The sequence below is a fragment of the Priapulus caudatus genome, unplaced genomic scaffold (assembly GCF_000485595.1).
Source record: "Priapulus caudatus unplaced genomic scaffold, Priapulus_caudatus-5.0.1 Scaffold60, whole genome shotgun sequence".
NCBI lineage: Eukaryota > Metazoa > Priapulida > Priapulimorpha > Priapulimorphida > Priapulidae > Priapulus > Priapulus caudatus.
In genome coordinates, this window is record NW_014577121.1 from 659,234 (window position 1) to 673,963 (window position 14,730).

The 14,730-nt window shown below is 42.7% G+C and overlaps 3 protein-coding genes across 3 annotated transcripts in view; 2 read left to right on the forward strand and 1 right to left on the reverse strand.

Annotated features, from left to right (window-relative positions):
- The window catches only part of LOC106821144 (angiopoietin-related protein 2-like), an 18,192-nt gene extending 13,043 nt beyond the window's left edge, over positions 1-5,149 (forward strand). The window contains exons 2-5 of the mRNA XM_014825832.1: positions 2,615-2,691; positions 3,409-3,562; positions 4,205-4,365; positions 4,603-5,149. Of these exons, the coding sequence (XP_014681318.1) occupies positions 2,615-2,691; positions 3,409-3,562; positions 4,205-4,365; positions 4,603-4,824 (614 nt within the window). The 3' untranslated portion in view covers positions 4,825-5,149. The remainder of the gene's footprint in view (positions 1-2,614; positions 2,692-3,408; positions 3,563-4,204; positions 4,366-4,602) is intronic.
- The window catches only part of LOC106821143 (testis-expressed sequence 9 protein-like), a 67,259-nt gene that overhangs the window by 28,304 nt on the left and 24,225 nt on the right, over positions 1-14,730 (reverse strand). The window contains exon 2 of the mRNA XM_014825830.1: positions 8,888-8,977. Within this exon, the coding sequence (XP_014681316.1) occupies positions 8,888-8,973 (86 nt within the window). The 5' untranslated portion in view covers positions 8,974-8,977. The remainder of the gene's footprint in view (positions 1-8,887; positions 8,978-14,730) is intronic.
- Positions 14,039-14,730, forward strand: part of LOC106821134 (DNA-binding protein Rfx5-like) — a gene marked incomplete at its 3' end in the record, with an annotated part of 12,395 nt that continues 11,703 nt past the window's right edge. Inside the window, 2 exon segments of the mRNA XM_014825815.1 lie at positions 14,039-14,049; positions 14,503-14,613. Coding sequence (XP_014681301.1) covers positions 14,039-14,049; positions 14,503-14,613 — 122 coding nt within the window.

Genomic DNA, 14,730 nt, shown 5'->3' on the forward strand with positions numbered 1-14,730 from the left:
AGCACCATTGCGGACAGTATTCTTCAGGGCTAGTAGAGTGGGCCCTAGACCTCTGTGGCGTCATGTATTACTCTCAACCTAGAGAAATTTGTGTTCGCCCGGAACAGTTGATGTTCGCGGGCCTTCGAGTTCGCCTGATTCAGTCCGACCCTTGCAGCACGTTACCTCCAAGCCATCCTGGAGTTTCATGCCGCGCACAATTTACGATGTGGCGGGCCTGGTTCAGTGCGTCAACCAGCCGTCAGCTATGCTGTTCAGCCTGACGCGACAAGCATGCAACCATTCCGTGAACTCCTCATAGCCTCACGCCATTTCATGGGACAAAGCACTGACATGATTTTGTTCGAGGAGTTCTAATTTCTGTCATTGTAAGCGAGATTCACGAGGGATGCTTGAGGATCTTGACTAAGGAGAAGCCCACCTGCTTGCGCAACTCGACTGAGCTCGGAGGCAGGCCATCAGGATTCTGGCTATTTCAAAGCAATCGTGAATTGGTCCAGGTAGAACGTAGCTCTTTCTGCTGCAGGCGACGGCCTGTAAAAACGACCCTCATCCGGAGCCGGCTTCACACATCCTCCCGATGTCTAGGGTACGCGCAGTCGAAGGGAAGCTCTGCCAGCTGGCTGAATTTGCACTGGACAAGGCAGCGCTTTTTATGTGCTAGGCTGCAGGCAAGCTGATAATTGCATGTTGACTACAAGCACTCCCTCAAATCTTTTGCCGCTGATGCGCCTCACTTGAAAGAATTCCCAATGCCAAGAGCTTATGTGACACCTGAAGGCAGAAAGACATTGAGATACAAGCTTCCGAATGGTCCACATACGGTGTCAAAAACAGAGCGGCGGCGATCGGTCGTCAAGTGCTTACCCAGTGGCCTCAGAATGACTAATAAGTTTGCAATGAGCGATGACATTGCAGCCTGTCGCATGCCGCACTGGCCTGCGCACCCCTACATCCAGCCTCATTTCTTGGCTCACATCCGCGGAGTGCCTAGAAGGCCGACCAACCCCGGATGACCCTCGATGTCAGTCTACGACAGTCGCGTTGGACGCACTGCCCACTGTAAGTAGCTGTGACATGGGCGACGGCTCAAGAGGCGACAGCGAGTGATCTGTAAGCCAATGAATGAGCTTTTGGTGATTTGGTTGCAGCATGGCTGGCTGCGCTTCCGCCATGAGCTGCCGAAACAGCTGCCAGGCAGTATCCATCATGTTCGAGATGACCATCTATCATATAGATGAGTGTTTCTCCTACAAGGAGAAGCCGTCTGTCATTCCCCATGCTTTACGCCTGATGTCCTCAAGCACTGCGCAGCTGCCGCCCTCAAGGTGTTGACAGTCGATGTTGGCCCGAGCGGGTCCTTCGGTTCTTCTGCCCGGCATCACCCCTGACAATCAAGGATATTAGGGCTTTAGTGCCAGTGACTGCAACAGGATTGCACCATCACAGCCTCCCAGCATTCTTTCCCTGTGTTTATATTTTTATATGAGGTATGTTTAGGGTTAGGGTTAGTGTTAGGCAGGGGCGTAAATCCGTACCGAGGAGTGGGGGGGGATGATCGGCGATAGCCGGGGGTGAAATTAACCTTGGCTGCCGCAGGCAGTCCGCGTGCCGTAGGCATGCCAGTGCTAGGGGGGTCTGGGGCATGCCCCCCCCCCAGAAAATTTTGACATATTTAAGCCATTTTCCTGCAATCTGAGGCATACTGTGTGCCATATTCTCATGTCTGATGACACTATCTCAACCCTAGACTCAACCCTACAAGTTAGGATTCAAAACACTTTTCATGACTTTTCAGAGAGCGTACACAGTTAGGTTACTATAGTATTAAAACACAGGTAAGAATTGCAATTTCTCACAATTTCACGTGTTTTTGTATGTTTGCAACCATACGTTTTGGCTATTGTTTTTTTTCTCTTTTTTTTAAATCTCAGGGGGGATATTTGTACAGGCCATCCCCCCTCCTTCAAGAGCGGGGGAGATGCATTCCCCCATCTCCCCCCCCCCGGGATTTACGCCCCTGGTGTTAGGGTTAGGGTACACTTCTGTAGTAAAAGTCTGGTACACTTTATGTATACATATATATATGTACCTCGGGTACATATCTGTAGTACCTGATACGACAATGACCCCTTGAGCGCTAATATTATATATTTTCAGTTATCTCACTCTGCCGATATTATGTTTTCAGTTATCTCACACTGCTGTTATTAGATATTTCTATTTATCTCACTCTGCTCATATTAAATGTTTTCAGTTATCTCACTCTAGATCCGCTCATATTAAATGTTTTCAGTTATCTGATACTGGTGATATTCAGAGAGCAAATTAATTATCGATAAGAAACAAGAACGCGTTATTATTTATATATTATAAAACGCTGATACCAGGGGTTTGATGTATGGCTTCAGAACCACACTCAGCACGTCCTCCAGAATACGCTGCTGGAACAGTTTTGCTACATACAATGTATTATCTGTACCATGCCGTGGCCCTTTCTGTGAAAGTCAGTCAAAGTCTACTAGGTAAATAGTTCTGAATTTTACGCGTGGATGGTGAATCAACTCTGGATCACATATGTTAACGCAATGCCATTCGATTTTTATCTTGCCAGACTGCGCAGAGCTTTACAAGCACAACTACACAGAACCCGGCATTTATGTTATCTATCCGCAAAACTACCGAACCAAGGTACGTCCAACTCTCCGATCCATGTCAGCATTGAATACATGGCCATAGTTTAAGCAAATTCCTAGGGGGAAATGGCATAGGTTCTTGACTCATGCCGAGTGATGACGAAGGAGAAAACGCATCTTCCAGTCAACCTGCATAACGTGGCGAAGGTAATTCTGACAGCTAGACAAGGTTTTACGGATACCCACGTAAAGATTCCATTTATGGAGGATCTGGCATTTACAGGCTTTCGAATATACGCAAATTCCACGGAATCAAACCTGCACAAATTATTGATCTGTATGTGCGCTGGAAAAGTATTGCTGCATACAGAAAAATTGCTGTTAGCTGACCATTTAATTAAAATAGCCCGCGTAAACGCTGTCAACCACCGGTGGTCGGAGTTCAGAGTGCTTGAAAACATCTAAATATCAGATCTTGTCTTGTGATTAATTTTTTCAAAATACCACAAATGAGCATTTTTGGCGGGTTATATACAAGGAGTCAAGTGTGCCGAGCACCAATCTTAGAGATGGCAAAACATAAAAGATTCTCATGGGATTCCCATGAGTCCAAACTAGTCGCTTATTGCTAAAATGGCATCAACTTTTTAATTTTCCACCACTGAAATCCCAAGTGTTAACCTAATGCATACCTAATGGAACCGCACATCGTGGTGTGGATCCATGCCTCCCCATTTTCAAAAATATGTGATCGTAACATCTATCTTCAAAGGTGCAATGTCAGAACGGCTTCACGATAGTGCAGCAGCGCATTAAAGGCAAGGTGAACTTCCAAGTGGGCTGGAAGAGCTACCGAAACGGGTTCGGATCACCCAGTGGCGATTTCTGGGCCGGGCTCCAGACGATACACAATCTCGTTGGGGCAGGTAAGGACAGAGATGCGTCTCGTTTAGAATACTTAGCTCCAGATGAATTGGTCCATCTGTCGAAGGGAGGGAGAGGAAGAGAGGAGGAGAAGGACGAGGACGGGGAGGAGGAAAGAGGAGGAGAGAGAAAGAGCGAGAGCAACATCTGTCTGATAATTTTGTTACATCGGTCACGTTACACCCACTTACATGCGTTTTTCACGCGTCAATGCCAAATGTTTTGACTTTGTAGCACTTTACTACTTTTTTATTGCAACAATAATTAGCTATAGCTACCTATCAATCTACACGGATAGCTTAATTCCTGTTTTGTTAAGATGCACAAACAAAAAGTATATCACTCATACTGCTTTGATGTATACGTAATACACATAACTTTGATTTTGAGAAATCTCAGATTGCAAATCAGAACTACAGGGCAATCAGACATGACATGTAGCTCTGATTTCACAAGGCTCTAAGAATCTGGCCCAAAAAAATTACAGTTTTACCTGGGAACTACAGACACAGTCCAGATCTGCGTACAAAACTGTAGTCTACGTTATGATGAGTTCGTCAAACCGGTTCCAGGACTGATTGCCTGAAAATCTTCATTCTTATGAGTAGCCGCGGCCGAAAAATATTAATAGATTTTTGATTTAGGTAACACAAAGCTGCTCATCACGCTACAGGACTGGAATGGATTCACTGGTTTTGCACTGTACAATTACTTCAGCATTGGTCCAGAGTCTGACAGATACCGGCTGAGTGTGGCCGGATTCAGCGGAAGCGTAACCGACGACTTCAGCTATCACAATGGCATGGTAGGCATTACTAACAACACGCTACATGGACAGATGACTCGATTTGCCTTACAATCCAATGCTGTCTCACAAAATCCGTTCTCGTGTTACGACTTATGTAATGTTGTTACCTATGTAGTAACAACGTTGTGACGCGCGCGTATGTTCCCGGGTGATTCCGCATGTCTCGCCATTCCGACCAAAACACACCCCATTCAAACAAACACCACAGGTCTGATGAGGAAGGCTGTGTTTCAGATATTTGCCACCTGGGACAAGTCGGATTACAATGGCTGTGCCATCAACCAGAGAGCAGGCTGGTGGTACAACTACTGCGCTTACGCACTGCTCAACGGCAAATACTACAATGGAGGCTACTACCCTCCACCAGGGCAATTTTTCGACGGCATGTACTGGAAGGACTGGTTCGGGTATAACTACTCACTGAGATATATCAGCATGGCATTGATGAGTGGCTAATTAAGTGATTCCTCATAGCAGAGAAACCACCGTAACACAAGGCAGCTTATGGGCATTATTGGAGATAAACACAGCATTGTCAGGCCCGTAGGGAAGCGGGGTGCGACGGGTGCAACGGGTGCGCCCCCCCCCCAGGCTGCGAAGGTCCATTTTTTGTGGACCAACGATTTAAAAGAAAGTGAATTAATAAAAGACACACTACTGAAAGATTATCAGCAGCAAACCTCGTGAATAATACGGATTTACAACTTTATTTCTATTTTTGTTCTTTTTAAATAGTGACATTGACATTGTTATTCTCTAAAATTGTAAAATACATGTTACATAAAGTAGTCTGTTTGCCAAAAAATCCATTTTGAAGTCCATTTGAGAAATGTCCACGTTTTGAGGTTCGCTTTTGGCTGCCTGTTTTTCATATCATACTGCCTTCAAAACGCGCAAAATGCAGTCTCAGACAACCTAATTTTCACAATTTTCCGGGGGCATGCCCCTAGAGACTGGCGCCTCGGCGCTCGTTATGTCCGTATACCCGTATACACCTGCCTACGGGCCTGAATGTAGTGCACTCCTGCGAGAAACGTCGCCAACGCGTAATATTGAAGAACAATGTCTTTCACCATTACACGGTAAATTGTGTGCAGTCTCCTTACATCTGAATTTGATTTAGAGTTGATTTTTAATCTCAAAGCATCAGGAAACGTCCAACTGCATCTCAGTAAAGACCCATGATTATTATATAAGCTCATGATTATTTTGATTCTCCAGTGTAAGGTGGAGCCAATGTGCAATTTTTAAAATAACACAAATATATGCAGAATTAAAAGCAATGATTTCTCGTGTTTTTCCAATTGTTTTCATATGTTCTCGACCATTCTGATACTTACCTATACTACTTTTGTAACATCAAGTGTATACAATAAGAGTAACATATTAAAGCGCACTCGCACATATTTTTATGTCAACAAAACTAGCTCAATTTTTGCTTACGTGAGATGCTATCAATTCTGTCTCTACACTATGTGCCCTTTGTCTACATATCGAAATAGGTACGAGTCTATGAACCTTTGCATCATATGACTACATGCACTCGCTAGTTGAGAGCATTAGACAATTTCATTTTTGTCAATCTCAAGAACACAGGCGCAAGTTTGCTATTCATTTACTGTTTTATAGCCAAAAACAGCACATACTCATAATTTTTATTCTAAAGTAATCAGTAATATGTACACTGACAGGTGAGACCAAATTTTGGAGCGGGATAGCACGTACATAATGCAAACATTTGAGGAGCGCCAGGCCCAGACTAGTTTAATGTGGGATCAAACTTTGCAGTCTGTACGGAGTATTACATGTACTCAAAGTGCCAGTAAATACTAGACTGAGAGTGCCTGAGTACCTATATGCCAGACCATGACACTTTAATTAGCAACAAGATGTTTCCCATGTATTTTAGGATAACAACTAGCCGGGTACCCAGTATTGCTTGGGGAAAAATTCTTAAGAACAAAGAGAGAACAAATTCAGCCACATATATTGCCTTAATTCTAAGGATAGATACGTAACAGAGAAACAAACACTAAACAATATTCTGACAAAAACAGTTTGAACGATTCTATGATTCTGTGTAGCAAAAGCTTCTGGATACACACAACATTGTTATGAAATTGTACTAAGTTATTATGAATATGCCTCTCTGGCTGTGTCTGTGGCTGGCTCTGTGGCCTCGTCTCGCCCTTTAAATCACAATTATCATTGGGATTCGCTTTACCTTGTCAAAATAATACGAGAAAACTCTCATTGGTATTTGAAACTAGAAATGGCAGTTGTCGGCAACTACATGTATCCCCGCGATCTAGTATGAATGAAATATCTCTGAAGGACGTACAAGGTAAGTAAAGTGAAATAAGTCACAAAGATAAAGGTTGAAAATGTCACGTTTTTTACAATGTCTTAACAATTTTTTCGCAGAAATCCGCTATGTTGATTAGGGTTAAACTAAAAGTCGGAGAGATTATCTTCAAGTCCAGAGTAAAGGTCAAAGACAGGTGCCAATGCGCACTTCCTCTCCCAGACGTGTAAGTATACCAAGTCTGGTTGCGCTAGGTCAATTAGGAGCCGAGTTATAGAGCGGAAGGGAAATATGATCAATTTCAAAGTCAAGGTCAAATGAAGGTTGCAGTGGCCTGGTTTTGGTATGCAACACACCTTCTCCGCAAGATATGTAAGAATACCAAGTTTGCTCGCGCTAGGTCAATTAGGGGCCGAGTTATAGAGCGGAAGGGAAATATGATCAAGGTCAAGGTCAAGGTCAAGGTCGAATAAAGGTCGCAGTGGCCTGGTTTTGGTACGTGACACATCTTCTCCCCAAGGCCCAAGATGTGTAAGTATACCAAGTTTGGTCGCGCTAGGTCAATTAAGGGTCGAGTTATAGAGCAGAAGGGAAAGTGTCTGCGACGGTGGTGGCGAGCGACGGCTGGACAGACATGAAACCATATTATCCCCGCCGACGAACAATTACTGCGTATTAAGTATTGAGAATCCAATTGGTATCTGAAGAATTGACAATAACCAGCAGCATCTAGTGAGCGCACAATAGAAATCACAAAGGGGATATACTGGTAAAGACTCTTACTTATAAGCGAGTTTGTAGTTAGCCAAGAGGGGTTGTGTGACGTCACAGGTCACTGTGTCAATTGTGACAAAAATCGGTGAAATCTCGAGTGCGGCGTGCGCTCTCGGTGCAGTGCGTACATGTACATGTATTCTGTATTCCGTAAACTGAACCCGTCCATATAGCGCGATATCAGATCAGGGTATAAACACAGAGTTTCCGACTTCGTTCTTTCTTCTTCTTGCTTCTAATGCCATACTAATGCAGACTGCAGTACTTCACTGCTGCAACAACACTGTCGCACATTAATTCACCCTCACCACAGGCACTTGGAGCGTTTCAATAAAATATAATGCTAAATAAATACGAAATCTATTTACTACCAAAGGCAAAGTCTTATTCTTAATGTTTCTATACTCTCTTTCATCTATTTTAGTATTATTGCCGACAATTTCCTGTAAATGCCGTCCAAATGCTCATCTACAACAAACACTGGCTGCCGCCATTGCTGCCGCTGCACACTGACACATAACACTAACGCTGAGAGGGCCTATGTCCCCCAGGGTACTGCCGGAACGTACCCTGGTACCAGAGCATATAAACCAACGTGATTTATATGCTCTGCTGGTACTATCTAATATGCCGGACCGTACCTCGCCTACTCCACTAACAGGTCTATGGAGTCGCCTACGCCTACTCCCTAACCATATCAGATAGTTCCAGCAGTACCCTGGGGGAAATAGACTCTATGAGCAACACAAAAACATAAATACACGCGCGATATCGCAGAATGCGCTGCGAGCCATCTTAACATCAGAACTGATTTATATGCTCTGCTAACATGCATTGCACGCTACGACAACAACAGCCAGTTCGAAGGGTTCATACTTATTATTTCACTTGCTTTTAAATAGTAGTTTTTAGTGTATCCAAGGTGCTTAGGCCCCTAAAGGTAATCAACTAACAGTGTGGTAATTTTGGGGGTCCTAAACTAATAAATGGCGGAATGCATAGACAGAGTTAGTTTTTGTAGTAGTATAGATTTCGGACTAGCGACTAGACCACACAGGGCCGGATTTAGACATGTGGAGGCCCCTGGGTAGCCTTCAGTAGTTATCATTTTCTTGAAACGTTTCTAAACCAACAATAAGTGCTAAAGAAAATCGACGTTGAGATGGATGACGTTAGATTTTAAATGTTTGTCTGCCGATGTGTGCTGAGCAATGACAGGGAAACAACCATTTAGCTGTTTCTACCACTCACAAACAAAATACAATATGGCATGTGTATGTATGACGTAAAACGCACGCAATATGGTTTTGATTGATACGTGCGTGTCGTTCAGGTCAGCCTACATTTTTCCTTACAATTTTTTTTCATAAAATATGTGAAGGCCCCTGGGCAACTGCCCAGCTTGCCCAGTCCTAAATCCGGCCCTGAGACCACACTTACATGTATGCTTCTTCCTTACTTTGTAAACTCTCTGATTTCCCACGTGGATGTGGTAGACCCGTCACCGGTCGCACTCTTGTAGCCATTGTCCTAAAAGCGCCAATAAAAGGTCTTCATTAGGAGCTGGCATTGCATTTATTAACCTCATATAAACTATTGTCAGACAATGTACCCAGACAATGTAAGTGAATTATACAATAATATCGGTTACCGTTATGTACCATAGGCTACATATCGATTATATCAGGAGTGAATAATAATAAAGGAGTATGACTCACTCGAAACACAAGAAATACAACATTTCCATGCCCAAATTTACCCACGATTTATTACGTGAAATCCAGTAAAAATGACATCAGAATTAGCGCTGTACGTCCAACTTTTCCTCACACTTTACTGTGTATCGTTACCTCTTCTTATTATGTAGTTATAGCTTCGAACGTCAGACGCGGTTTTATTGATTGACATGGTCAAGGACCATGATTGGTCAAGGACCATGGATTGACATGGTCAAGTGACATGGTCCATTTCCACGGTATAGCGCCAGATCAAGAGGTGGCAGCTTGCTCTGAGACCAAGCGAAAACACGCGTGCTTCCATGTGTGAAATTAATACTAATAGCGGGCTCCGAACGCTGGCTCTAACCCGTGCCACGGCTACGAGATATAGATGTCGCATGGCATAGAGTTATACGTGTGAAATAACTCGTAAGAAAAAATAGTAAAATGTTAATGCAATAATAAGCTTTTTTTAAAGTTTTTTTTGTCATGTTTGATGAACATTGCTGGTTTTCGTTGGTTCATCGGCTGAAACACATTATGTTTATCTAGGCAATTGTTGCTATGGAAACATACACAGTCATAACCACAATCAGCTGTATAGGTTTTTTGCATGCGATCACGAAATTTCAATGAACCCCGTTCTGTCCCAATATAACCCTCACCAAAATATAAAAAAGGTTATATGGGACAGAATTATTTGGTCTACTTGGGGTGCCTCTCTTGTATTTCACAAGGCACAGATTCTTGATCTATGCCGATGCAAATGAGAAAATGTTGATGGAGACGTCAGATGTCCATGATGACAATTACAGAAACTTATTTATTTTGGTTTATTTACCATAATTTTTATTATTGAAACGTCCCAAGGCAAGTGTCTAATCGACGTACGGTAGTTCGCTGTTTGTAAACGAGAAATGACAATGTGTAATTACCTCCGCGCAACGGAGTTGCAGGGAGGTAATGTAATCGCTCTCGTGTGTTAGACCATCGTGTGTGTGTTCGTGTGTGTGTGTAGCCAGCAGCGAGCCAGCTGTTATACACACGTATACATGTTACACGCGTTGGCGCGATTGATTCAGCACCAGCTCGCCTTAGGGCATCCAGTCAGCAGCAGCCAGCAGCGAGCCAGCTGTTATACACATGTATACATGTTACACGCGTTGGCGCGATTGATTCAGCACCATCTCGCCTTAGGGCATCCAGTCAGCAGCAGCCAGCAGCGAGCCAGCTGTTATACACATGTATACATCATGTTACACGCTCGCAGAGGTATGCACTCTCTTTGAGTGCCCTCCGTCTAGTTGTGACCTGTGTCACGTGTGTGTGTGTGTGTGTGTGTGTGTGTGTGTGTGTGCTCGTGTGTCGGTTGTGTGTTGGTGTGAATCTCAACAGAGAGTAGGTATATCATGTGAGTGGAGTATACGTGAATAAAAAATGGTTAGTTTGTACATATCAAGTCTTCAGATATAGATATCTATAATAAACGAGTTTTATAGCTTATTAGTATGATCTTATAATTTGGTAACAATTTTACGGCAATACTTGAGTAATGGATTTGCCTTAACCGAGCTAATCGAAGACATAGTTGGTTGGCCAGGTGTGTTGAAGAGCATTGAAACACACAAACAAATGATCCGGTCGAGAGTATGCGACGGAGTGACAAAACTTCGCATTTATTAGCATAGCTCAAAATAAGTTCTGATAAAGATTACTACCCTATACAGAATGATAATAACCTAATTTTTAATATCGTGGAATTAGATTAGTAAGAAGGAGCATACGACAAGGCGGTAACGGTGATATTAACTTCACATAAATTGTTATTACACAAGGCAATCGTATTGATGTTTGATATTCAACACAATGTTATTGGTTAGAAAGAGATGTTCGGGTATTTTCCGGTGTCGTACTATTCTTTGGTTAAAGCGTCACTTGCCGGAAGTGCTGTGGTATTTGGGAGGTGACGTGCTGCAACTGTTTTTTGTAACAAGCAATGAACAATTAACACGATCCGACATATCGATGGATGAAGGAGGGGAGTGCCTCCGATGACCGTGAGGAAAACATGACGAACTCGCCTTGCAAGTCTGGCTCAGCTCACTTGCCAGCAAACTCGGCATCTGGCGGGCAGTACGGTGCCGAATTTGAGAATCATTCTTTTCGATCGCGCAAACAAGGTTAAGGGAACGAAAAGGCGAGGCCTGCGATCAGCTTGATTTGTCACCACAACAACGAAACTGATTGCGCAGTCGATTAAAGGATGTTCTTAGAGACGCTCCGTAAGGTAAAAACTACGAGAGCCCGTGGGACGCATCGCAATCAATCAATCGGCACCGCAGATAAAAAACTCCAATTGTTTTGCAGTAACACATGCATTCTAAAAAGTATATTTCATGGTCCTTGGTCTTAATAATTGCCAATTTTAAATGCTGAGGTCACGCTGAAACAAATTGATAATTAACAAAGTTTTTTCAATTGCTTCGCGTCAGACCATGTCCGGCCTGCAGAAAACTAGATAGGCTAACAGATCTGGGTCCCTGCCCTGGTGGCCCCCATTGACCTTTGAGCTGTGACCTCCATTTTGCGGCACAGTGATGGCTTGTTCTACCATGCCATCCGCTCAGCTTCCAAGAAACGGTATTGCCTAGGGTTTAGAATACCGGATGTATGAGACAATCGCGGATGTACACGGATGTAATATACAATCCGTCGCACAGCCTGGTCGGGCTAAACCATGATGCCTATACACCGATCTATCACGAGGCCTAGATCAAGCCGTTTGCAGATTTGTGCCGCAATTCTGCCATTTCGGCTCCGCTACTACCTTACAGTTTAAGGAGTGAATGTTCGCCTTTCTTTTACAACCTTCTTTGACCTTTGACCTTGACGGCCCCCAGTTTTTAACATCCCAACCTCGTTTTTGACGACCCCCCCCCCCGATGTGCCGAATATCGATCGTGGACCGTACGTCCGAGCGCTTAAAGATTTGTGCCAACTGTTGGACTCACGGACGGACGGACGGACGGAGCGATCTATGCGATTCCTACAAGCTGCATCTGACTATACGTCAGATGAGCTAAAAACTAGGGTCCTCCAGAAATGCGGCGAAATAATGTAAGATCTCGCATGGTAACTAAACTTGAATGCTCTGGAACGAGATATTCTCAAAAATGGCGATGCCTGGAACGAAGTTTTATGGGTTACGGGTTGGAAAATGAGGGGCTGCTCCGCGGCATATCCCTACCATGCGATATATATGGAGTGGCGCCCCCCCCCGACCCAGACGACGCCCTTAAGGCTCAACAATGCAATGGTCTTATGCATGTGCACGACTCATGTTAGACAGGTAGACTGGAACAGGATGTAATTTCAGATTTTAAGTTGCCCATCCAGGAGAAAAGATAAAAACTTGGATATAATAAAAAAATAAAATGACAATATACTCTTGAGCTGGCTGGTCTGGTATTACTATTAATACTGATCAACTTAGAAGGTGTTTATATCAGCGCTCTAAGAATTTGGAATGTGTCAAATTTTAATATGACAATGTGCCTATTCAAATTCAAGACTTCAAAACATACAGATGTGGCTAGTGAAAGTAATAAATGGCAGATTGAAATCGGGTTAGTTTTTCATAATTATGTACTGATATTTATACCGCAATTTTGTAAATAATGTATTATTGAACTTTATCATACTCAAATTAATATATATTTTAGATATTTAGGTCAAAAACATCTAGCTTTAGCTACATTCCCTCTTTGAAATTTCAAATTGACGCTTTTACCATGATCAAGAAATTGGTTGCTTTTCAACCAAGATCGTAGAGTGCGTAGGCAAACAGATAAACCACTTCTCTCAATAATAGGCGTAGTAGGTCAAATGGGTCGCCACAACCGCCCAATTTTAGGAGCCAGTTCACACGAAGTTCCCGGATGGCTGCTGTTATGCTGGCTACGTGGCAACTGTCTGGCTGTGTGCTGTTCAGCTTCAGCTTACTGTTCTGCTGGTAAATTGCTCGATTGTCAGGTAAGCCCGACTGATCCTTCCTTACAGGTTCCCCATAGATCGGAAAGCGTGAGAAAACATTTCTTTTCTTGGTCGAAATCCATCGTGAAAGAGTTTTGTGGGGCAATCTTTGTTGATAACTTTAGTATGGTCAGTGGCAGTGTTGTTTTGTGCACAGGGCGCTACGTGCGGTGTAACTTCACTACTTGTGTGTTTGCAGATGAGATTTAAATGGCATTGTACAGCAATTATCGACAATAATAGGCGAAATAGAGTAGACGAACATTAATACTTTGATAGTAGAAGATCATTTAGATGTTAATTACCATTATTTTGTTTTGAGACAGGTCTCAATGATATGCCTGTGCGCACTGTACGACTGTCTGGACACTACACCACTGCGCCTGTTACATCTACTACATAAGTCACCATCCGATTATGAACTCATTGTTAGATTTTTTGTACACTGAATTGAGAGATTTTTGATACACGCTATTGGCATAAAAATATTATACTATTACATTATCTTATACATATATATATATATATATTAACGCATGTTTACATATTATTTCTATGTATTCAAATCAGACGCCGGAGCGGTTTTGCTTCCTAAAATGGTTCGGACGTTGGGCGCTCCATTACGTACTACACGTCATTGCGCGTGATTTCGCATAGGTTTGGTTTATCTTGTGCACTCCTACGATCTTTGCTTTCAACAGCCTGGAAATGCAGGAAATGCCATTTCCAGGCTCTACATTTCCAAAAATTTCTGGGGGAGTACCCCAGACATATTTCTGCAGTGGCACTTTTTGGGAGCCCACTACGGCCCTGATTGGGTTTAAAGGGTTGGGGTATTACCATGAACCTAATGTATGTGTAGGTATGCTATGTATAAAGTCCATAAGCATGATACGGCCAAGTAGAGATTTAAAAATAACATTGTGCAAAGGTTAGAAGTGAGCATGTCAATGACCAGCTAGTGATTCTTACAAGCTTTCTCAATACCTGGTCAATTAGCCAGTAAACATAGTAAAGTGATTATCAGAGATATCGCCCATGACATATTTAAGCATAAATGTATGAGCATAGCATTGCAATACTTTAAAATGTCACATGGAAGCACTTTCCCATTCTCAAAATACAGAAAAAGAGCGGTGGACAAATATATAGCATTTGGTGCTAATTCAGTTATTTCATTTGTTCTCATGGGTCAAATATTGTCATTACCTAGTTCATCCTGATAAAACCATCACTGTTGTCTTCTTAGGTGTTATATGTATCGTATCAAACAGTGTGTAAATGTAGAATATTATATCGTTGCAGTGAGGAATCGAAAAAGAGGATCTTAGTTATTTTAGAAGAGGTGAACAAATTGTCTGATGTAGAAAAGCTGCTTCTATATCTCAAATTGCCAAAGGGGACCAATCAGCACCAGTAAGTATATAGATATCAAGAGTACATAATAGAGTATAGTATGTACTCTATTATGTACTCTTGATAGATATCTATTTATTTTGTATATATATAATATATATATATACAGTCCGACCT